At 41.4% G+C, this 24584-nt stretch overlaps 1 protein-coding gene across 1 annotated transcript in view; it reads right to left on the reverse strand.

Annotated features, from left to right (window-relative positions):
* ATP6V0E1 (ATPase H+ transporting V0 subunit e1) overlaps positions 1–24584 on the reverse strand; it is a 35055-nt gene that overhangs the window by 9872 nt on the left and 599 nt on the right. Inside the window, exon 2 of the mRNA XM_032627459.1 lies at positions 20032–20079. Within this exon, the coding sequence (XP_032483350.1) occupies positions 20032–20079 (48 nt within the window). The remainder of the gene's footprint in view (positions 1–20031; positions 20080–24584) is intronic.

Here is a 24584-nt window from a genome sequence, read left to right on the forward strand (position 1 = left end):
ATAAATGGTTTTGTATCTGATATGGGAATTCATATACTCAGTGAAGTTTGAGAATCACTGAACTGAGACCAAAGCAAAGAACAAAAAGAAAGACAGTAAAAGATTTGCAAATCATATATCTGATAAGGGGCTAATATCCAACATATATAAAGAACTCGTACGGCTCAAGAGAAAGACAGCAAATAAACAGCTGGCTATTCAAACCATTCCATGTTTTACTTTATTAAACCAATATTTAATGAGCACCTGCCAGGCTCCAGGCCCCAGCAATACAAAGGAGAAAATGAAATGCTACTGTCCTCACAAAGCTTACGGAATGTAATGTCAGGAAGGAAATAAAGTGAGGCGAAGGAAGAGAGAATGATGGAGGTAGTACTCCTTTGATGGGGTGGTCAGGAAGGCCTTTCGAAGAAGTTACCGCTTCAGGCGAGCACAGAATGAAGCAGAACACACAGTGCCTTTAATTCCTATTCAAAATACATGAGTTTTTATTTAAATTAGAAATTAGAATTGCTCTCATCTGGGGGGAGGGGGTCTGGTAAACGGGCCCAGACTCCATCCACTACTGATCTTGGAGGATGGATTTTAGCATCATAATCTGATACCGCTGTCCTCTCTGCGTGGGATACAGAGAACTGCTCTCTAAGGGAAAGGAGCTACCCTGCCTCAGCTATCCTGTAGTCTCCTTCTACAATTTTAGGACTTTAAATTCCCCTAGAAGAGGGGAACTAGCCAAACGCAACCATTATCTGGCTGGATCTCTTTTCTTCCATTTGCTGTAATATTTAGAACTCTTCCAATAAAAGGATCGAAAAGCTGATTCTGATCACCAATGATCAGACTGCTGGAGAATCTAGCAGCGACAGCAGCTTCACCTACAGAAACAATGTACCCGCCCCTCCCCACCCCAGCCCAACAGAAGGTGGTTCTGTGACAGGAAACGTGACACCTGAGGACATCCAGCCAAGACAGCTACCTCAAGCTGACTCACTTTATAAACAAAAAATTCAGATGAGACTCTCTGATCTGTCCTTAGAACTACAACATTTGACGCAAACAAAATACCCATACTTGTAGTTGAGGTTTAACATCTACCTGAAAAAAAGAAAGAGAAGGGGAGCACAGGCAGACACACTGAAGAGCTGTGACTGCAGTGAACAGTAATGGTGCAGAGCTGAGAGTCATGGAAAATTCCACACAGACCCAGGACTTTCCCGATCCCAGCAGGCAATGGAAGCAGACAGTACAAACAGTCGTCCGTCCTTTCAGGACAGACTGAAATACTGGCCAGTGCTTAGAAATGCTAAATAAAAAATACGTTAGAGCCTCGCCTCTGTCTCCTCTCGTTACCAAAAATGTTTAATACTGAATAAAAACACCATCTCCCAGTACTTTGTACGATGTGGGATAGCGATGCTTCTGAATTCTGACTTCACATTACAATCACCCAGGGAGCTTTAAAAAAAAAAAAGTGATGGTAGACTTCACAAATGATCTTTCTTTTAATTCTCCCACAACATGGTTAAGGAAACTGAGGCAGAGAGAGGTGAAATGATTCGCCTGTGGTCACAACACTAATTAGGTGGTAGCAGCTCCTGAACCCAAAATCAGGTCAGACTAATGTTCTTACAAAAGTTACCTTCTGTACAAAAGTTACCTTCTGAAATATTTTAACTGACAACAGTTCAGAAAGCATCAATCAGTTTAGCTAAATCTAAACTGTCTGGGAGTTAAGGAAACAAAGAATCCATCTGCTAACTATAGATGAAGTCCATCATGAGCCTTTGGTACCTGAGGTAAAGAAGAAATATCCAGAAGCAAGAACGAAGTCCACTCTGCTTGCTCAGATCAGTATTCGGAAACTTTTTTGAATTTAATTTTACGTACTATTTTTAATGTTTCAAATCAAGTGAAACATCTTACTTAAAACAACAACAACAAACCGAAGTTCAAGAAAATTCCTTGGGAAACAGCCCAGGTCAGTTCATTTGAAATGTCCTGGAGGAAATTCACCCCTCTAACCAGATGAGCTCTTCGTCTGCCCTTCTGATTACTGCCTGACTTCAGATTTTTCTTTAAAGCTGATAAACAGTGGGGAGAACTGGAAGGAGGAAAAAAAAAAAATCCACTCTGAATTGATGGAAGTGGGTGGAGAAAGAGATCATATTCCAATGAATCTATTATTTCACATGTCCAAGAAAACAGAACTAAATGTACTCTTCATATTTGCCCAAACTGTTGCACATGTCTCCACAACCTGAAGTCCAGCCTAATAACTAACCTGAGCTTATTCAAACTACCGAGGCAGCTATGGCACGGTAACATCTTTCAGAGAACTGAAGAGCTGGAATGCACCAGAGGTCAAGTTCACGGTCCTCATTTTAACAGCAAAGAAACTATGTCCTAGGGAGCTTAATACTCCCATAGCGAATCAGGGATAGAGCTGGAAAGGGAAACCAGGACTTCTGAGTCCCTGATACCAGGCTGCTTCCATGGGGTATTAAGGATGAAACACATCAGGCAGCCTAGGAGTTCCTCTTTTATTCCACAATCATTTACCAATGCCATGCTCCATCGTCAGGCCCTAAGGATGCTCAGAGGAATCAGCTGAGGGGCCAACCCCCCCCACCCTGCCCCCAGGGGCTCATGAGCTTGTGAGAGACAAACCAAGGGTGGGGGCAGAGTATGCTCTGGAAGAGAGAGGCAGAGGGTACTTCATCTACAAACACTCCTGGCCACTTATCTTGAGCTCAGCTCTTGGTTATTAGAATTCTTCAAGCATAAAATACGTCCTCCCCACAGAAAAGGCTATATACAGAGCTCTCTCAAATCCTGCTTTGTTCTTTTGTTCCACATTCAGATATGAGAACAGGGAACAGAGGCATGGTTACTTCCCAGTGATGCACAGGTCAAGCGGATAACTGCTCAGCTTCCCTGCTGGAATAGGGAAGTCCGGCTAGAACTTCTGATCTGCTGTCCCTCCAGCGAGGGCCATGATAGGAGTAACCTCTATCACCTCCTTAAGAAACAGCAGAGAAGTGACTTGCCCTGTCTCTACCGAGATGACCTCTGTCAAATATCCTTATCCCAATCCAATGACGCAAATTCTTTCAAGGGCAGCAGTGTTATTATACACTATTAGAAAATATGGGATTCAGTATTAGACAGGGCTGGATTTTAATTTTAACTACATCAAATATTAGTGGAGTGACTCCAAGCAAGTGAGCTTACAACCCCGAGCCTCAGTTTTCCCTTTTGTAAAATGAAGATAATAATCCCTGCCTCAAGATACTAAGAATTAAAGGAGGGACCTCCCTGGTGGTCCAGCGGTTAAGACTCCGCACTCCCAATGCAGGGGGCCCGGGTTCGATCCCTGGTCAGGAAACTAGATCCCGCATGCTGCAACTAAGATCCCATATGCGGCAACGAAGATCCCGCGTGCCACAACTACGAGCTGGCACAGCCAAATAAATAAGTAAATATATATAAAAAAAAGGGCTTCCCTGTGGCACAGTGGTGAAGAATCCGCCTGCCAATGCAGGGGACACGGGTTCGAGCCTTGGTCCAGTTAGATCCCACATGCCGCGGAGCAACTAAGCCTGTGCACCACAACTACTGAGCCTGTGTGCCACAACTACTGAAGCCTGTGCACCTAGAGCCCATGCTCTGCAACAAGAGAAGCCACCACAATGAGAAGCCCATGCACCGCAACAAAGAGTAGCCCCACTCGCCACAACTAGAGAAAGCCCAGGCACAGCAACAAAGACCCAACGCAGCCAAAAATAAATAAATAAATTTATATTAAAAAAAAGAATTAAAGGAATAATATATGAAAGTGCTCCGTGTAGTAGCTGACAAACAGGTGTTCAATAAATACTACTTATTCCTTCTCTTTCTCTGTGATACAGCTAAAAATGCATTCAAGCCACAGAATGAAATACAACCTATTTTACTTTACAAAGGAGTTTCTCATGCTGCACTGAGTCATGCTCATCTCCACCTCCTCTCCCGCCCCCACCTGCTCTGCAGTAGGCAGAATTCTAAGATGTTGCTCAAAACTCCCATCCCCTTGCGTACACACCCTGTATAAACAGGGGATGGTGGATATGTAGGGACAGTCACTGCAGTGATTAGATTATAAGATACGGCTGGCTTGACAGAGAAAGACAAATACTGTATATCACTTACATGTGGAATTTAAAAAATAAAACAAACTAGTGAATATAACAAAACAGAAACAGACTCACAGATATAGAGAACAAACTAGTGGTTACCAACGGGGAGAGGAAGGGAGGAGGGGCAATATAAGGGTAGGGAATTAAGAGATACAAACTATTATGTATAAAATTAGCTACAAGGATGTATTGTACAACACAGGGAATACAGCAAATATTTTATAATAACCTTTAAACATTGTGAATCACCATGTTGTACACCTGAAACTTACATAACATTATTCATTAAGTATACCTCAAAAAAAAAAAAGATACAGCTGGCTTTAAGGGAAATTTCCATCAACAGATGTATGGATAAAGAAGATGTGTGCGTGCGCGCGCGCGCGCACACACACACACACACACACACACACACACTCTGGAATACTACCCTGCCATAAAAAGGAATGAAAATGCCATTTGCAGCAATATAGATGGGCCTAGAGATTACTATACGAAGTAAGTCAGACGGAGAAAGACAAATATCATATGATATCACTCATATGTGGAATCTAAAAAAAATGATACAAAGGAACTTATTTATAAAACAGAAACAGACTCACAGACATAGAAAACAAACTTATGGTTACCATAGGGAGAAGGGGAGGGATAAATTAGGAGCTTGAGATTAACAGATACACACTACTATATACAAAATAGATAACCAGCAAGGACCTACTGTACAGTACAGGGAACTATATTCAATATCCTGTAATAACCTATAATGGAAAAAAATCTGAAAAAGTATATATATGTGTGTGCATATATATATGTATATGTATAACTGAATCTCTTTGCTGTACACCTGAAACACTGTAAAGCAACTATACTTCAATTAAAAAAAAAAAGAAAGAGAATTTACCCCGAGTGAGCATGACCTAATCAGGTGAGCTCCTAAAAGGGACAGGGCTCTTTCTGATGAAGGCCATTTGAAGTGCGTGTATCACTTATTAATTCATTGCCAACCATCTTGCAACGCACCCTTTAATATGTGCTCTGTAATAAAAAACTGAATCCCTTTTTCTCCTTTAAAGTGAGCACGATGTTAAGCTTTCTCAGTAGAGGTAGCTGGAGGGACACAGCATGGGCTAGAATTTGGGGGAGTGGGTATGAGGACATTTGGTGGAATCTGCACAGGCTCTGGCCCAGAACATGGCTGCTCTTTGTTCTAGAGACTTGGCCTGGAAATAACCTTTCTGCAGCCCGCTAGACATGAAAACCAGAGCCCCTACCTGGCCTACATGCTTTGAAGTCCTCCTGATCACACTGGCACAAGAATTCCCACTACCTGGCCACTGATCTCTCCAGCCTGCTCTGCTACCTGCACTTAGAGCGTGGCCAACTGCTTGCCCAGCAACTCCAGACCAACTCCAGCCTGGCCAAACTAATGAACTTCTCTGCTATCTGGTGGGCTGAACTACACCTTCTCCAACAAGGTCTGAATTCTTTCCAAGTTTGTCCTTGCTTGGGTACTCTCCCTGAGCCCTAGGGTACCATATGGAGTTTCCTTCTATCTTATAGTAACTCTTCTGCCATAGTGAATAATTATGTTAAACTTCCTGTGTTTAATCTATTGTGTGGTTGCTACCTACTTATTGGACCCAGACTGCTACAGGATGAGGAGGATTTGACACAAAGGAAGATTCTCTCTTGCTAGCTTTGAAGATGGAGGAGCTACATGGCAAGGAATGTGAGTGTCATTTAGGAGCTGAGAGCAGCCCCCAACTAATACCCAAGCCAAGGAAATGGGACCTCAGTCCTACAACCACAAGGAACTTAATTCTGCCACAGCCATGGGAGTTTGGAAGAGGACCCCAAGCTCCAGATGAGAAGGCATAAACTTACTTTCCATTAACCTGATGCCAACTGTATCTCTTCTATGGCCCTTGCACTACTACAATACAAAAATAGGAATATGCCCTATTTTTGCCAGCTCTAAAGTTGAATCATCTTTTCCTTTCTTTTCTCCATACTTTCTATACTAGGCCTTCCAGCTCAAATTCTCTTATCTGCCAAATTATAAATGAAAAGATTATATGGTCAGAGTAAGAAAAATAAACTTTTAATATAGTAGGTAATAGATATAGTAGATAATCGATAATATAGTAGATAATAATATCTAGAGGTACCTAGATTTCCTTTCCACTATCAACAGTCAAGACATCCAAATATTTTACATGAATCCATGAGAGAAATATAAGCAAGTCTCAGAGCAAAAAACTAAGTGAAGGCAAGTACCCAGAGAGGAAAATAAAGTGACTACAGGTTGTGTTCCATACTTTGAGAGCATAACTAAACCAGATTAACTTCAGCTTTTATTTTCAGACATCGAAGGGCATGAAAAACGGTAGACAAAACCCAGCGCCCACTGAAGGTAGAAAGTCTAATGAAAGTTTCACCCACACACCGCAAAAAAGCTAAGACCCCAAAGGGTTCTGTCTCAAGATAAGGAAAAATCAAACGACCCCCTTAAGGGGAATGCTAGGAAAATCAACTGTCTCAAATACAAACACCAAGAAGGAAGGAGAAAAACACTGCCATTGAGAACTGGTCTTCATGAAGGTTTGCCAACTACATGGTTTTAAAAAAGAACATACCAAGAATTTTACTTAATTTAATGCCACACTCATGATGGCCTTAGGCACCTGGCAGAAGCAATGTAAATACTTTCTGGAAGAGCCCACCCTCATACCAGGCCCCCAAGAAGTCATACATATAAAACTATAGGGAAAACAGAGAATTCCCTGGTGGTCCAGTGGTTAGGACTCTGCACTTTCATTGCCGAGGGCCCAGGCTCAATCCCTGGTAAGGGAACTAAGATCCTGCAAGCCGTGTGGCACAGTCAAAAGAAAAAACTCAAAAACACACTACAGGGAAAATGGACAGATGGCAGTCAAATATAACTAAATGCATATGGAAACAAGACACCATGAGTGAGAGACAGAAAAGAGCAGACACAAACCTGAAGAGACTTCAGATAATGGAATGATCAGATACGCACTAAAAATAAACTGTCTACTATGTTTTAAGAAATAAGATACACTTAAAACACATGCAGGGAGAAAGAAAGAAGGAGGAAAGGGAGGGAGAGGGGGAAGGAGAGGATAGGGAGGGAGAGGGGGAAGGAGGGGATAGGGAGGGAGGGAAAACAAAACTATAAAAGCAGCAAAAAGAACTTCTATAGAAATGAAAAATATAATATCTGAAAATAAAAAAAGTCAACAGGTAAAGTTCTGGTTCTGGTAGTAGCAGAGTGGCTTATATCAGACGCATTCTATAGATAGTAATTATAAACTCTGAACAAAATATGAAAAACAACTAACTGATGGTACTAAAGAGTGCCCAAAGCAGGTAGAGACTAGAAGGGATTCAGTCCTTGAAAGAAGGAAGTTTTATACAGCATTTCCCCTGAGGACACTGTCCAGTCCGTGTGAAGCTCTAGCAAAACCCTGCAGTCTTATTGGCTTGAGGTATCAACAGATGAAGTTCAGAGCTGCCAGCAGTTAGAAATTAAGAGGGGAAACCACAAAAAGAGATGTGTCACAAAGGGGAGCCCCAAAACCTGTGTATAAATTCCCCTTAACTCCTTGGCTCATCCTTGAACCATGAATGCAAATGCCAAGGACTGGTGGAAAACACCCAGAAGGCCGAAAAAACAGAGCAGAGATTTCCACTGCTGCGTACAACAGCGAAAGAGAACTTGGAGTCTGAAGTTAGAGGGGCTTGGTAAACACCTCAGACTTTCCACTGAAACCTCAGAAGGGCCACATCTTAATGGAGAACTCACTCTAAGGGCAAAAACTGAAATAGATCTGCCCAACGAAGTGTAAAACCAACCCTCCACAGGTTTAAGGTGATCAATTAATAATTTAACCATTTGTTAGAAAAAATTTATCGTTTTTCAGAGGAACAAAGTAGAATCCAGAATGTCTATCATCTACAATATCTAGCATTTAGTAAAAAACACACATGCAAAAACCCCAAGAAATGTAATCAACAATCAAGGACAAAGGAATCCAAAATGACACAGACAATCAGTTAAAAGGTAATGTCTCTAAAGTAGGTGTGGCCTGCAAATGGCTATGTACTAGAGGGCAAGGAGCTGGAGTTCTATCTGAGGAAAATCAAGGCCCAGAAAAGCAAAGAAATCCTCCTCCTTCTTATGTTAGCTCATGTAACAAAGGTGTTTATTGATCTAAAACAAACTCAAAACAAAACAGCATTATAAGTATGGTTAAGGACTTAAAAGAAAAATTGGCTATAAAGAATGAACAGATTGGGAATCTCAGAAAATAAGTTAAAACTTTAAAAAAGAACCAAATGGAAATTCTAGAACTAAAAAGTGTAATATATGAACTGAAAAATATTTGGATGGATTTACCAGAGGATTGGAGATGACAGAAATAGTGAACCTGATGAGAAAAACAGAACCTATCCAATCTGAAGAAACAGGGAAAAAATATTGGAAAAAAAAAATCAAACAGCCTAACATAGGTGGAAGTGTAGTCTCAGAAGGAGAATGAATAGAGCAAAAGGAAAAAAAGGAGACTATAGGCTGAAATTTTCTCAAATTTGGTGGAAAACATTAACTTAAAGATCCAATAGCTCAGCAAACCCAATCAGAATAGATTCAAAGAAAACCACACGTTTGCACATCACAGTGCAACTATGATGAAAAGCAAAGATAAAGCGAAAATCTTGATAACATCCAGAGGACAAAGAATGCATAAAGAACAATTATTCAAATTACAGCCAGTCCTCAACAGAAACAATGGAGACCAGAAGATAATGGAAGAGCACCTTTAAAGTTGTCTGAAAGAAAGAAAAAGAAATCTTGTCAGCCCAGAAAAAAATCCTTCAAAAATGAAAGTGAAATAAAGACATTTTCAGATAAACAAAACTGAGGGAATTTGTAGTCAGACCTATCCTGTAACAAATATTAAAGGACGTTCTTCAGGCTGGAAATCCAATCTACAAAAGGAAATGACAAACTTAAAAAATGATAAATATGTAGGCAAATACAAAGGACTTTTTTCTCTTAATTTCTTTATAAGACATATGATTCTTTAAAAATTGTAACACTGTAGTAAGGGTTTTACAACATATAAAGATGTAAAAGATATGATAAATAGCACAAGGATGGGGAGTAAATGGAATCACATTGTTGCGAGATTGTTACATTTTACCTGAAATGGTTCAATATTAACTCTAAATAGATTGTGAAAAGTTAAGAATGCATGTTGTAATCTCTAGAGCAACATTAAAAAAGAAAAATACAAAAAAATAAAGGGAAAAAAAAGAAAAATACAAAAGTATAGCTAAATGCCATTGGAGGAATTAAAACAGAATACTCAAAATATTCAATTAACCTAAAGAAAGGCATAAAAGGACAGAGGAACAAAAAAAAGAGTTGAGACAAACAGAAAACAATTAACAAAATAGTGAACCCAAACCTAGCTATATCAATAGTTACATTAATTGTATAAGGAATATCCATTTGGCAAAAGGCAAAGACAGTCAGAATGGATAAAAAAGTAAAAACAAACCACCTACTGTCTTCGAAAAGGCACATTCTAAATATAAAGACACAGATACAATGAGCATAGGAAAGGTGGTATGGTTATTGATCAAAGTAAAAACTGAGTTAAGGAGTATTACCAAGGATAAAGATTGATATCTTATTAATATAATGACAGAAATGTCAATTCATCAAGAAGACATGACAATCATATATATGCATGCTCCTAATAACAGAGCTTCAAAACATATGAAGCAAAAAAAGGATCTTTCTTTTAAGAAGAGAAATAGAAAAATCCACAATCATAGCTGGTGATTTTAACACCCTCTCTCAGTAATTAATAAAAGCAGACCAAGGGCTTCCCTGGTGGCGCAGTGGTTGAGAATCTGCCTGCCGATGCAGGGGACATGGGTTCGAGCCCTGGTCTGGGAAGATCCCACATGCCACGGAGCAACTGAGCCCGTGAGCCACAACTACTGAGCCTGCGTGTCTGGAGCCTGTGCTATGCAACAAGAGTGTCCACAATAGTGAGAGGCCCGCGCACCGCGATGAAGAGTGGCCCCCACTTGCCGCAACTGGAGAAAGCCCTCACACAGAAACGAAGACACAACACAGCCAAATATAAATAAATAAATAAATAAATAAATAAAAATTAAAAAAAAAAAAAAAAAAAAGCAGACCAAGACAAATCAGTAAGGACAAAGAAGATTCGAACTACCTTGACCTGATGTTTACAGAACACTCTACCCAACAACTGGAGGATATACATTCTTTTCAAGTGCACATGGAATGGTTATCAAGATAAGACCATATGCTAAGCCATAAAATACATCCCAATTTCAAAAGACTGAAATCTTACATAATATACCTTCTGATAAGATACCTAGAAAGGTGCCAAATATGTGGAAATTAAACACCACAATTCTGAAAATGAAAATACAGCATCATCAAAATTTGTAGGGTCTAGGTAAAGTGATGCTTAAAGGGAATTTTATGGTATCAAACACTTACATTTAAAAAGAAGGAGGGATGGACTTCCCCGGTGGCACAGTGGTTAAGAATTTGCCTGCCAATGCAGGGGACATGGGTTCAATCCCTGGTCTGGGAAGATCCCACATGACGTGGAACAACTAAGCCCGTGCACCACAACTACTGAGCATGCACTCTAGAGCCTGCGAGCCACAACTACTGGGCCCACACACCACAATTACTGAAGACTGCATGCTCTAGGGTCCATGTGCCGCAACTACTGAGCCCACGTGCTGCAACTACTGAAGCCCGTGTGCCTAGAGCTTGTGCTCCGCAACAAGAGAAGCTACCGCACCGCAACGAAGAGTAGCCCCCGCTTGCCACAACTAGAGAGAAAAGTCCACACACAGCAACGAAGACCCAATGCAGCCCACACACAGCAACGAAGACCCAATGCAGCCAAAAAATTAAATTAATTAAATTTAAAATAAAACAAACAAAAAAAATAAAACAAAATAAAAATAATAAAAAGAAGGAGGGACTTCCTTAGTGGCACAGTGGTTAAGACTCCGTGCTCCCAATGTAGGGTGCCCGGGTTCGATCCCTGGCCAGGGAACTAGATCCCACATGCATGCCACAACTAAGAGTTCACATGCCACAACTAAGAGTTCACATGCCACAATTAAGGAGCCCACAAGCTGCAACTAAGGAGCCCGCCTGCCACAACTAAGACCAGGCACAACCAAATAAATGAATTTTTTTAAAAAAAAAGGGAAGTTTAAATCAATGCTCTTAGTTTCCACTTTAACAGCCTAGAAAAAAAGAGCAAATTAAACCCAAAGTAAGGAGAAGGAAACAAAGAAAAGAGAACTGAAATAAATGAAGAGATATACCATGTTCATTATCAGAAGACTCAATATTGTTTGCTCTCTCCAAACTTATCTACAGATTCAACACAACCCCAATTAAAATTTCAACAGGTTTTTTTGTTGTTGTTGAAACTGACAAGTTGATTCTAAAATGTATATGGCTATTTTAGAATAGCCAAAATAAACTTGAAGAACAAACAGAGGACTTACATTTCCTGATTTCAATATAAAGCTATAGTAATCAAAAGAGTGTGGTATTATCATAAGGCTGGACAAACAGATCAATGAACAGAATAGACAGTCTGTAAATAGACTCACACATATATGGTCAAACCATTTTGAACAAAGATGCCAAAGCAATTTAATGGAGAAGGGCAAGTCTTTTCAACAAATGGCGCAGTGACCACCATATCTTTGCTTACCTCAATTTTTGCCGGAAAAAAATTTTCCAGACCTCCTAGGACCATCTAATATGACCCAAATCCCATTCCCAGACTGCTCTGCTCTTCTCAACACTCGATCCAACTTCGCTCCCTTTTGTTTCTCCCAAACCCTTGCACTGTGTTCTCTCTAACTTGGTCAGTGATCTGCCACTCATACCTTCTATTCTCGCACTTCCCCAACTCCAGCATCACTGAAGCCGGGCTCCCCCCTGAGGCTCTCTCAAGCTGAGAAGGCTGCTTATTCTTACAACAGACAGCTCAGGCTTTGGCAATGGCATCAGTAACTTCTTTGCTCCCTCTGCTGCCTGCAGACAATTCTCTCCCACTCTCATGAAGAACTGCCTTCTGCTTGGGTATGCGTGCCTACTGACTTTACTACCCTCTCATTTGTCCCAGTCACTCCCCCTTATTTGACAAAGGAGGCTTGAGTTTGCCCTTTGCTGGCTCTTCCTCATCTCTACAACACCTAAATGTTGGCATTCCTCAGGTTTGGCCCTAACCTCTCTTCTCTTCTCTCGCCATCCTTCCCTTTGGTCAGGTTTCTCCACCTTAGCACTACTGACATCTGGGGCTGCATAATTCTGCACTGGGGGGAGGAGGGCTGCACTGTGCAGCGTAGGATGTTCAGCAGCATCCCTGGCCTCTACCTACTGGATGCCAGCCTCATAGAAAACCACTGTCTTAGGCAATTACATGCACTCGTATGGCCTCCAATCTCTCTTCTTATGTCCAGTTTCCTATTTGATATCTCTTAGAAGGCTCACAGGCATCTCAATCTTCGCACGAACTCAACTGAAGTTTTGTTTTGAAATTTGTCCTGTCCCAAGTCTTCACCATCTTGGTAAATGGCCCAATCCAGAAACCAAGGACCCACCGCTGATTCCTCCCACCTCCTCCACCTGCAGGACCAATAAATTCTACTCTCAAATGGGTTCTCAAATCTGTGCACCCCCTTTATCTTCACTATCACCACCTCAGACCAAACCACAAAGATTCCTCACCTGAATGAATGCCGTAACCTCCTAACTTGTGGCCCTGCTTCCACTCTGGCCTCCAAGCAGTCTGCTCTCCACAGAGCAGCCAAAGTGGTCATCTGACCAAATCACTCCGTTATTTAAAATCTGAAAAGATTTCCTATCCACTTAAAATAAAACCTAAACCCCAAGCCCATAAAATCCTACATGACCTGGCCCTCACCTAAATCCCAAACCTACCACTCCTCGCCTCACTATTAAACCCCATCACACTACCCTCCCAGAACATTCCAAGCTCCTTACCTCTCAGTGCCTTCGTGTTTGCAGAAGACCGGGCCTCCAGCTGCCCCCATGGCTGACTCCTCCTCCAACAGGCTTTCTGTGAGCGCTCTCAATAAACCCTCCCTCCCTCCCACCCCTTCACTGTTCTCTATCACAGCACCCTGTTTGGCTCCTTAAAGCACCTTCTCACCTTGTCTACTACAAATCAAGAACAACTTTGCTGCTACTGTAGTTAACCTGCCTGTCTGACTCCCTTCACTGGACTGTCACCTCTAGGAGGGCAGGGACGTGGTTCTCTATCACAAACCCAGGAACTGGCACAGAGTAGGTATTCTACGAAATGCTTACTGGTTGAATTCTAGGGGAAGATGGGTAACAAAGCTGTGGAACAAACAGACAACTATAAATGAGAGATACAAACAGAAAAACCCACGAAGGCAACAAGCAAATTAGCTAAAACAGAACATGGCTTCCTCTGGCTATCCACCTGAGTTCCAAGCTGAAAGGAGGAAGGGCAGGAGGACTTCATATCTCAGGAACAAATTTAATTTTAATTACCCACTGTTTTCCAGGACTGATGCCGCTATTTCCTTTTATTAGCAGACATCACCAAACAAGACAGGAGAGAGACACACAAAAATTACCAATCTATGGAGAGACAAGATAGACATTTCACCTACGCCAAACACATTTCCTGTCTGAAGGAGCTTCAAAGCTGGAGGTGAAGACAGACCCCACCAACCAGCTAACAGAAGGTCATATACAGGTGCTTCTACTGGCCAAAGCTGAGACAATTTGAACACCAAAGGGATACTAATTATACTGGACTGAAATACATCAAATATGTTTAATTGTATCAGATCATAATGATCCTAACACAAAACAAAAATCATTACTCACCACTGGAAGATGCTAAGGAAACAATTTATTATTTTGAAACAGGTAAGCAGAGGGAACAGCACACATATATCCTAGCTTTCCCCTGTGAACCGTTTTTCAGTTATCTGAATAACAAAATACTTGATGAAGTACATCTTTATGGACATATTCTAGCTAATGAATAAATAAGAAGTTATAGAAATAGAACATCATCAGTGATGCCAACAACACAAAGAAAAATCAGACGTGATGTACCCCTGATGAAAATATCAACACCATTTATAAAACAGACTTAACAAAAAATTGAACCTGAATGTGATCTAGCCCCTAAGTATGACTACCAATTTACAGGAAATACAGAAGAAAGAGGATTATGTTAAATGATACCATGGGTATGCAGTTAATAAGACACAGACTCTGGAAAACTATGGGGCAAACAATCTGGGTTTTTTCCTATTAAAATATGCCAGGAAAAAAAGAGATTTGGAGAAGAAACCAATAGAGACTTGAAAGACACATCGCTAATCGCAATGCAGGGTCTTTATGAGCATCTTCATTCAAACAAACTGTAAAATAAATATATAAATAAAGTATATGAGACAACTACAGGAATTTAAATGATATTTGATGATATAAAGGAATTAACATTTTTTGTGTGATAATGGTTTGGGACTATACTTGAAAAAAGAACGATTACCTTTTAGAGATATACATATATTGAAATATTTACAGATAAACTGATGGCTGGGATTTGCTTCAAAAAAAATCTGGGGTGGAAAGGGAAAGTGTGTGGGGATTTAACAAGATTGGCCATGAGTTGATAAATTTTTCAACATGGATGACAGACACGTGAAGGTTCACTTATTACATTATTCTACTTTTGTAGAGAGCATACAGTAAGTTTTAAAAGTCCAAAAACAGAAAGCTTAAAAAACAAAACAAAGCATGCTATAGTAAAGAACATTCTAGAAACTGACTAGCTGTGGGTACTTGGTGGGAAACCAAAGTGAAGAACCCTGGCCCTGGGAGGTAATCATGTCCTGTCCCCAAACTGGCTCTAGAGGCAGGACCGAAGCAAGGTTGGGCTCAACTGTGTATCTGCAAATTCCTAGACACTTAGGGGAAAGTGTCTGAAAGCTGTGCAGGTCCTGTGTGATGGGCAGTATTAGGGGGCTGGAGAAGTGAGTGAGGCGGACTCGTTTGGGGGCCACAGAGTAGGGGTTTGGGAGAATGAGTAGATGAGGAAACCTCTTTGGGAAGTGATTGGCGGCTTCACTGGCTCTCTGTTTTGCTGTCTGTCTCCCCTCCCTAAAGAGGGCAGGGAGGGGACTTCCCTGGTGGCACAGTGGTTAAGAATCCGCCTACCAATGCAGGGGAGACGGGTTCGAGCTCTGGTCCGGGAAGATCCCACATGCCGCAGAGCAACTAAGCCCGTGCACCACAACTACTGAGCCCGCGAGCCACAACTACTGAGCCCGTGTGCCGCAACTACTGAAGCCTGCATGCCTAGAGCCTGCGCTCCGCCACAAGAGAAACCACCGCAATGAGAAGCCTGTGCACCGCAACGAAGAGTAGGCTCCTGCTCACCACAACTAGAGAGAGCCCACGCGCAGCAACGAAGATCCAACGTAGCCAAAAATAAACTAAAAATATAAATGAATTTATTTTAAAAAGAGGGCAGGCAGAATATTTCTGCTATATATCCAGTGCCTGGGACACAGTAGGTTCATTATAGTACTATTAGTATATATTATTATTAACAATAAATAAGTTGAGTGAATGAACTCTAATAAGGCCCAATAAAATGAATGCTACAAAGGCAATGTAAGCAAACTGTGCTTACAAGTAACATATAGTTATTTGAATTAAAATAATTTATTTTTAAAAATCGCTGATAATACTATATTTTTCTTATCCTTTGTTATAAGTTTTCACACACAGCATCTTATTTAAAAATTTACCAAACCACACTACAACATAATCAGGCCAAATATTATTCAGCCTAGCAGAACCAAGGTCTCCTGGTCTCCTAGTCAACATTTTTTTTTCCTATATCACTCTGCTGGTAAGATTTACAATTAGTCAAGAGCTAAAGATACAGCATGTTTTCCAAGAAGCAATTGTACCTTCACAATACAACACTAAATTTCTACTTTACCCCTAGGATGTGAGTTTTGTAACTCTGGGTAAGCTACAACATAGCCCGACATTAACAACTAACCAAAGACCAAGAGAAAGTATAGAATAGTAACTAAAAGGCCTGTATGCTTAAGAAACAAAAGTGATCTTGTGCCTTAGAGAGGAAACCAGATGTAGAGCATTCAGACTTTACTCTGCTGAGCTAGCAACACAAGCTGGTTGTACTGGCAGAGATCCTGATTTATTCAGAGCTCAAACAAGGTTCGGCTGGCGGAATCTAACCTTGAACTAGAACAAACTGGAAGGAGGGAAAAAGTGCCACAAAGAGAAGGCAATTCAAAAGTCTATGAATGTATTTCAAAACATGACTTTGTTTAGGAAATCTAGTTTCTTTGGGGGTATCTTAATCGCAAATGAAGTATTTTCAAGAAACTATATGTACTAGTGCCAAACAGTAAAGTGTCCTTTGAATTTCAAATTAAATTTGTTACAGAAATCCCACCCCTTTGTGGAATAAGGTATGTAAAATACTTGGGATTTGAATTCCACCTGTATGCTTCAGGCAGATATTTCGCTAAATAGGATATATGATCAGGTTTCAAAGAAACAAAAGAAAAAAACAATTGCATAAAGTCTATACCACCCAGCTCATTTCCCCATAAAATGGCCTCCAGAAGCATTTAATGTTGGAACACTGTGTACTAACTAACTTTATTAATACATCGATGACAGTACTGACCCACTGACAATAGAGCAGTCACCAGCACATTGGGACAAAGGAAAAAAGCTAGACAGCAAGAGAGGTAAGGGCTCACAGACTGTCCTCAACTAAGTCACTAATACTCAAAGTGACACCATTTCCAACCAAGTTCAATTATTTTATTTTATACTTGAAAGTGAAGATAGGAGGCATGAGACTGACAGGTCTCCTGCCTGTTTTAAAGACAGTATCAGGGGCTTCCCTGGTGGAGCAGTGGTTAAGAATCCGCCTGCCAATGTAGGGACACGGGCTCGAGCCCTGGTCCGGGAAGATCCCACATGCCGCGGAGCAACTAAGCCCATGCGCCACAACTACTGAGTCTGCACTCTAGAGCCCGCAAGCCACAACTACTGAGCCCACGTGCCACAACTACTGAAGCCCGCGTGCCTAGAGCCTGTGCTCCACAACAAGAGAAGCCATGACAATGAGAAGCCCGTGCACCGCAACGAAGAGTAGCCCCCGCTCACCACAACTAGAGAAAGCCCGCACACAGCAACGAAGACCCAACACAGCCATAAATAAATAAATTTATTAAAAAAAAAAAAAACACTAAAAAAAAAAGAGAATAACAGGAAAATTAACCAGATTTCAAAGACGATGGAGGACCAGAAAGTCACAAAACATTTTAACCTCATCTTGGTTTAATCTCAAGTCATTCCTCTGCTCAATAATTTTGTCTTTTTTTTTTTTTTTAAGACCCCACCACTAACCTTACTGCTCATGCAGCAGAGATCAAAGGAATGAAAACAAAGGCTTTTTCAATTACAGGACCACTCCTTGGCTCCTGGATTGATTAAGAGCTCCCTTGCTGGAATTTCAAGAGGAGATCCGGTAGGATAGGCTGGTACTCAGTCACCCCTACTTAAACGAGGAATTCTTGATGATGCATGTACTTCTTCTCATTTACTCTTTATAAACACAGCTAGGATAAGAATGCCCTCTATTCGCTATTGTCAGACTTCCATTCTGGGGGCTGAGCTATTACCTGAAAAGGCCTCTTTTTTACCTTTCTAACTAAAACGAAAAGACTAAACAAGCCAACTGCATAAAGTCTCATCACATATACACTCGTCTCACGGCAGTCAAACAACATCATCATCATTTAGCCAAACTTCTATAGTGCTATATGATTCAGCTTTAAACACTTCACGTTGCACTGAAGCAAGTGACCAAATGGCCAGATAGCCAAAATTCATGGTAATAACTCTTTGTCAGGGGCAGATTTTGATCTATGCCAACAACCAGAATTGGCTCATACCCACAAACCTCTTTGAAAAACCTTAGTGCAAAAGTCCCAGGATACAAGAAATTCATAGATTCAGAGCCACGGCCTTTCATCACAGGATTAGAGTGCTGCTTCCTACCACATGTGGGCACTAAGCAAGAGCTGGCCATCACCAATACTCTCCATATAAGGAAGTCTCAGGAAGCTAGCAAGCTCTCTTTAAGGAAAGAGAATTGCTGGCTCTAAACTCTTAACAAGCAATCCCTAAAAGGATAAATTCTACGGTATGTGAAATATATCTCAATTAAGAAAAAAAAGAAAGAATAGTTCAACTGGGACTTCCTTGGTAGCACAGTGGTTAAGAATCCACCTGCCAATGCAGGGGACACGGGTTTGAGCCCTGGTCCAGGAAGATCCCACATGCCACGGAGCAACTAAGCCTGTGCGCCACAACTACTGAGCCCGCACTCTAGAGCCCACGAGCCACAACCCCTGAAGTCTGTGCACCTAGAGCCCGTGCTCTGCAACAAGAGAAGTCCCCACTCGCCACAACTAGAGAAAGCCCGTGCCGTAATGAAGACCCAATGCAGTCAAAAATTAATTAATTAAAAAAAAAAATAGGGCTTCCCTGGTGGCTCAGTGGTTGGGAGTCCACCTGCCAATGCAGGGGACACAGGTTCGTGCCCCGGTCCAGGAAGATCTCACATGCCACAGAGCGGCTGGGCCTGTGAGCCATGGCTGCTGAGCCTGTGCGTCCAGAGCCTGTGCTCCGCAACGGGAGAGGCCACAACAGTGAGAGGCCCGTGTACTGCAAAAAAATAAAAAATAATAATAGTTCAAATGCAGTTTTGCCATTTTAACAGTATTCCAAAAATATATGTTGAGAAATTACCTCACATATCCTAAAGCTTTCATTCAAGTTTATATAATCTATTCGAACAGATGCCAATTATTATCATACTTTGATACAGTGTATAATGAATTGTTTAAAAAAATTACCCTTACTCTACTCAATCACAATTCTAGCTCAACTTCTATTCATGAGATAAAACAAAAGTTATAATAAAGAATGGCAGGACTTCCCTGGTGGCGCAGTGGTTAAGAATCCGCCTGCCAATGCAGGGGACATGGGTTCGAGCCCTGGTCCAGGAAGATCCCACATGCCGCAGAGCAACTAAGCCCGTGCACCACAACTACTGAGCCAGCGCTCTACAGCCCATGAGCCACAACTACTGAGCCCATGTACCACAACTACAGAAGCCCACGTGCCTAGAGCCTGTGCTCTGCAACAAGAGAAGCCCCAACTCGCCACAACTAGAGGAAGCCCACGCACAGCAATGAAGAAGACCCAACGCAGACAAAAATAAATAAATACATAATGAAGAATGGCTTTATTGGCTTCACAGTGAGATATTTAAGTGAAATGAGTAGGCACAAATACTTCACAGTAGTAAAATATAAAGCAGTACGATGACAATTTCTGGCTAATTGTATGATTGAAATTTGTGCCAAATAAATTACACTTGTATTGCCAGAAGAACTGAGCATCTGTACAGTTCTTTGGTAAATATACTGAACATAGGAAAAGTGTTCTTTTCAACCTTAGGATACTATTTCTAGATGTTACACCAGGAACAAGCCCCAGTGAAACAAAAATGTAAAGTTTCATGACAATCATGCTCCACTTATTTAACTTTTATTCACACATACGATAAATACCAGGAATAACTGCTTATTGTTTTAGGAAAAAACTACTTACAAGAGATAGCAGCAAACGGAACAGGTCACCAACATGGTGATGATAACTCTGGAGAAAAAAAAAAAGTGCAAGCATTAGATAACTAGCAAACTATGCAGACTTTGCAGGAGGTTTAAGTTCCCTTACCAGGTGATCAAACCTGGCAAGGATTGCACAACCAGAAAAATACATCTGAATCTGTTCAAACACCAGAGACAGCAGGGTGCCCTGGGGTGCACACAGCAGAATTCTACGGAAGTCATTAACATTTGTATTTAAGGGAATGTGTACTGATGCCACAGTTTAGGGGTCTAATCCAAACCCATCTGAAACTGAACACAAAAGGCTGTACTGGTAATAGCTTTGACATCCAAGTAACTGCCCTATTTGGTATATGAAATGACACTATACTGCTAAAAATGTTACTAAGTCCAAGCTCGCTCTGCTCACCGCACGACAGGCCAATGAATCGGAGACGAGGTGTTGAGGAAAGGGATACGACTTTATTGGGAAAGCCGGCAGCCCGAGAAGATGGCAGACTGGTGTCTCCGAAAAACCATCTTCTCTGGGTCTGGATGCCAGTTTCTTTTATAGAATCAGAGAGGGAGAGGCGGTGAGGAAGTAAAGTAAAAAGGCAGAACAGAGGGGGAGAGGCGGTGAGGAAGTAAAGTAAAAGGGCCATCAGTCTTGCAAAACATCTGGAATGACCAGCCTCGGTGAGGGGATGTGTTAGTTTCTTCTTTTTTGCAGCCATTCACAGGTGAGCAGGGCTAGCAGAGGGACAGGATTCCCTGAGGCAGGCCATTATGTATGATTATAATAACAAAAGCAATGAAAAGCAAAGGTTAAAGTCAAAGAAACAGATCCAATGTGGAGTCCGATTTAGCCCTTCCGTGTTACCAAAATATGACTTTCTAGCCTTGACCTCTCCCCATCTCCATTCCTGTCTGAAAAATAGTTAAACCGGGGTCTCTGATCAGCTGAATTTCAACGTTTAAAAAACTGAATTCATGATATTCTTTTCGCATTTCTCTTTCCAAATTTAAATCTCCTACTCCAGAGAAGCTCTGCCATTTCCACCCATCTGACCCACCCCTCCAATCTGTCATCTTTTTACTCATGCCTCCCCTGCACCTCCAGTCATCAAATGCTGTGGATTAGTCCTTTGAAGCAGCTCTCCTTATGTGGATTTTTTTCCTTTCTATTCCCATCGTTAAAATCAAAATTTATCAGGTCTGCCTGGCTAACTGCTGGCAGATTCAAAACTTTCTTCCTTCCCTTTCATTCTATCCATACAATCTTTCATTCATTCCTACAATCACCTTGGGTTAATCTTTCTAAAATATTCCTTTCATTACATCACTCTGCAGCTTATCACCTTTCAATGCCCCCCCCATCATTCACAGGCGTGACTTCCAAAGAGGGGGTCTCCACACCCCATAGAGTAAGAAAGACTATCTCCTAGAAGGCAGGGGGCAAATATCTGAACTCCTATGTATATTATGTTTAACTCATCCTTTAGAAATTCTGTGTGCGTGCATATATTTTCTGTGGTTAATACATTGGCTTGTCCATTCAACAGATTCAGAGTGACTTGTATGCACCAGGCTCTGGGGAGAGAGGAGTCAACAAAAGGGATGAAAACCCCTGAACTTTAGCAAAGCAAAGGTTCCTGGTGAGAGGGTATCAGGCATTCAAAGAGGACAGAGGCCAGTGTGGCTGAGCTGAGCAAGGACAGCCTGGTAGGAAGTGAGGTCAGAGGTATCTGGTAGCCTCTGAAAGGAAAAGGGAAGCTATTTTGGAGGGATTTGAGGAGAGGACTGACAAAAGCTGACCCAAATTCTAATAGGATCTCTCTGCAGGGTGGAAATAGACTAGGGAAGAGAAAGCAAAAGGAAAAGCAGAAAAACCAGTTAGTGGGGAATTGCACCAATGGACCACTCTGGTAGCAGTGCCTGTAGTGAGAACTGGTCAGACTCTGGATATATCCTGAAGGCACATTCTTCAAAACATGTACCTTATAGTACATATATAAACGGGTATTGGGGGTTGCACATCATGTTTATTATTCTCCATCCCAAGCTTCTGCTCATCTTCTTCCATTCCCCTGCCCCAACCTGGAATCCCTTCCTCAGTCTTTCCCTTCGCCAAAAGACCAACTCAGAGATCGGAAACAGCTGAGGCCCCTTTGTACTACTTAATTAATAGTTCGATATCAAACGCTCTCTCATGGGAATTCCCTGGTGGTCCAGTGGCTAGGACTCCACGCTTCCACTGTGCGGGTTCGATCCCTGGTCAGGGAACTAAGATCCCGCAAGCTGCACGGCACAACGCAGCCAAAAAGAAAAGAAAAAAAAAATTTTAATTAAGATATCGGTTCCTAATGTGCTTCTTCTAAGTTATTGCCTGCTGAAGCGTTTAGGGGTGAAGTGTCATGATAACTGCAATTTACCTTCAAATGATTCAGCAAAATTATGTATGTATGTATGCACACCTGGATTCATAGACAAAGCAAATATAAAGCAAATATGAATATGTCAGCATTATTGAATCTAGGTGGTGTTATACAATACCTGTACTACTCTATTTTTCTGAATGTTCAAAAATGTTATGTCTGAAAAAATTGGAGCTGACTGAACTGTAACACTAATCCCCGTGCTCTGTCCCCATTCCCTCCCCCACGACTACTGCTAAGGGCGCCACTGTGAAAAAATCTGAAGCTTTTAGAGAATCTGTGGATTCCTTAAGAGGAGAATGGGAAATCATGAAAAATAGGAACGGTCAGGAACCAGTACTCCAGGTACAGACTTCATTTCATCCAGCCCTTTTTCAGTTGTAGAAAAGATGAGAGTAAGAGGCTTGCTTTAGGTTATACATAGATTCAGAAGAGTTTTTCCCCTTTTGCTCCCTTTTTCCCCCAGCTTCATGAGGTCCTGAAAACCTCCTAATCACCCAGGTTTCTGCATTCTGATGTGCAGGGGTCTCAGAGAAGAGGATTTAACAGCAAAGTCTCCTTTCTTCCCTTCTCACACAGCACCTTTACTTAGCTCCTTAATGAAGATGTTTTTAATCCTTCAAATCAGAAATGCTCTCCCGCGTTAAAAATTCACCATAGTCCTTGAATCAATTCAGCTCCTTCGTGTATTTAAAAAAAAAAAAAATCACTTGCAGTCTTTTCAGAAGGTAAAGGGGAACGAATACTAATTCAGTACTAATATTTCCATTTTACAATGAGGAAACAGGAACATGGAAAAGTTAACTAAACTATCCAAGGTCATAGGGATCATCCAGCCGGGAGCAGTGTTTCTCAAAGTGTAATACAGTAACTCCAAGGAGACACCTAGTGTTTTAAGACCTGCTCAATCCTGCCAAGAGCAGGAAATACAAGGACTGAGGTGGAGGCTATGAATTAGATCCAGATAACATATCACTAGCAGGTCAAACCTGAATAGTGACACTAGGGCTAGAAACTGAGTAGCCCATGGACCACTGGAGGCGTTTCATTACCCCGGGTAACACCAGTGGCATCAAGACCCAAGGCTGGGCATGGTGGGCCCCAAATGGGGGTCTTCAAGAAAGGAGTGGTCAACACTACCAGAACATTAATAAATGTTTTCTGAGTATGACGGCTGGAAAGGCAGACAGTGGGTAATGAAACAGCTGAAGACAGAAACACAACAAAGGAGTACCATGTTGTTCTCTAATTTCAGTAGGAGAAACAAGCCCAAGGAATTAAATTTGGTTAATACAAATTGTTTTAATAACCCCAGAATTCTGACACTCCAAATCATCTATTACAGGCTGGAAAGATGACCCTATATAACTGATGCTAGGGGTGGGGTGTGGAAGAGGAACCTAATACAGTGAAATGACAGAAATTCATCCACCATTTTTCCTTTTTAAACAAATTATGATTTACTTGTAAGCTCGATGGAAGTAACAGGTCTAACACAGTTTATTCCAGAGAGCAAAAGGGGTTCAGGTCACAAAACATTAAGGAAGTAATAGCATTTTCTTTCCTTTAATAAAGGCAATAGACTTATCCACTCAATAACTCTTTACTGAATGTCTACTCTGCATGCAGAGCACTGTGAAGCCACCAATTCGTTTCAAAGAATAAAACAAGAGATGGTGTTCCCCCAAATCTGTGACTTCAGTCTAAGTTTCACCCCACATGATCTTGCCGCTGAGAAAAAAATGACTAAAAGGCAAAGAGGAACCAGAAAGAGGGTGTTCCAAAGCCCCTTTGAAGATAGACTCTGTTTCATACTACGATAAAAAAAAAGTTTACTTACAAAACAGATAAAGCTCTAACAAAGAAGTCTGGGGGAAAAAAGTCTTTTCTTAACCAATCATTCTAAGAGCTTGTTACACTCACATACAAGGGCTGGAGAGCCCTTGGAAAGGTATGACGCAGGGGTTTCTAAACAATACCTCCGACTCTTTGATAATTAATCTCGCTCTAGATCAAGCCCCAGCTAGATCCTGGCGCCCACTAGATGGAAGGCCTGGGCTCAACGTTGTCGCACAAGCTTGTCCTCTGCAACTGCGACAGCCTGTGAGGCAGAGAGATC

The sequence above is a fragment of the Phocoena sinus genome, chromosome 3 (assembly GCF_008692025.1).
Source record: "Phocoena sinus isolate mPhoSin1 chromosome 3, mPhoSin1.pri, whole genome shotgun sequence".
NCBI lineage: Eukaryota > Metazoa > Chordata > Mammalia > Artiodactyla > Phocoenidae > Phocoena > Phocoena sinus.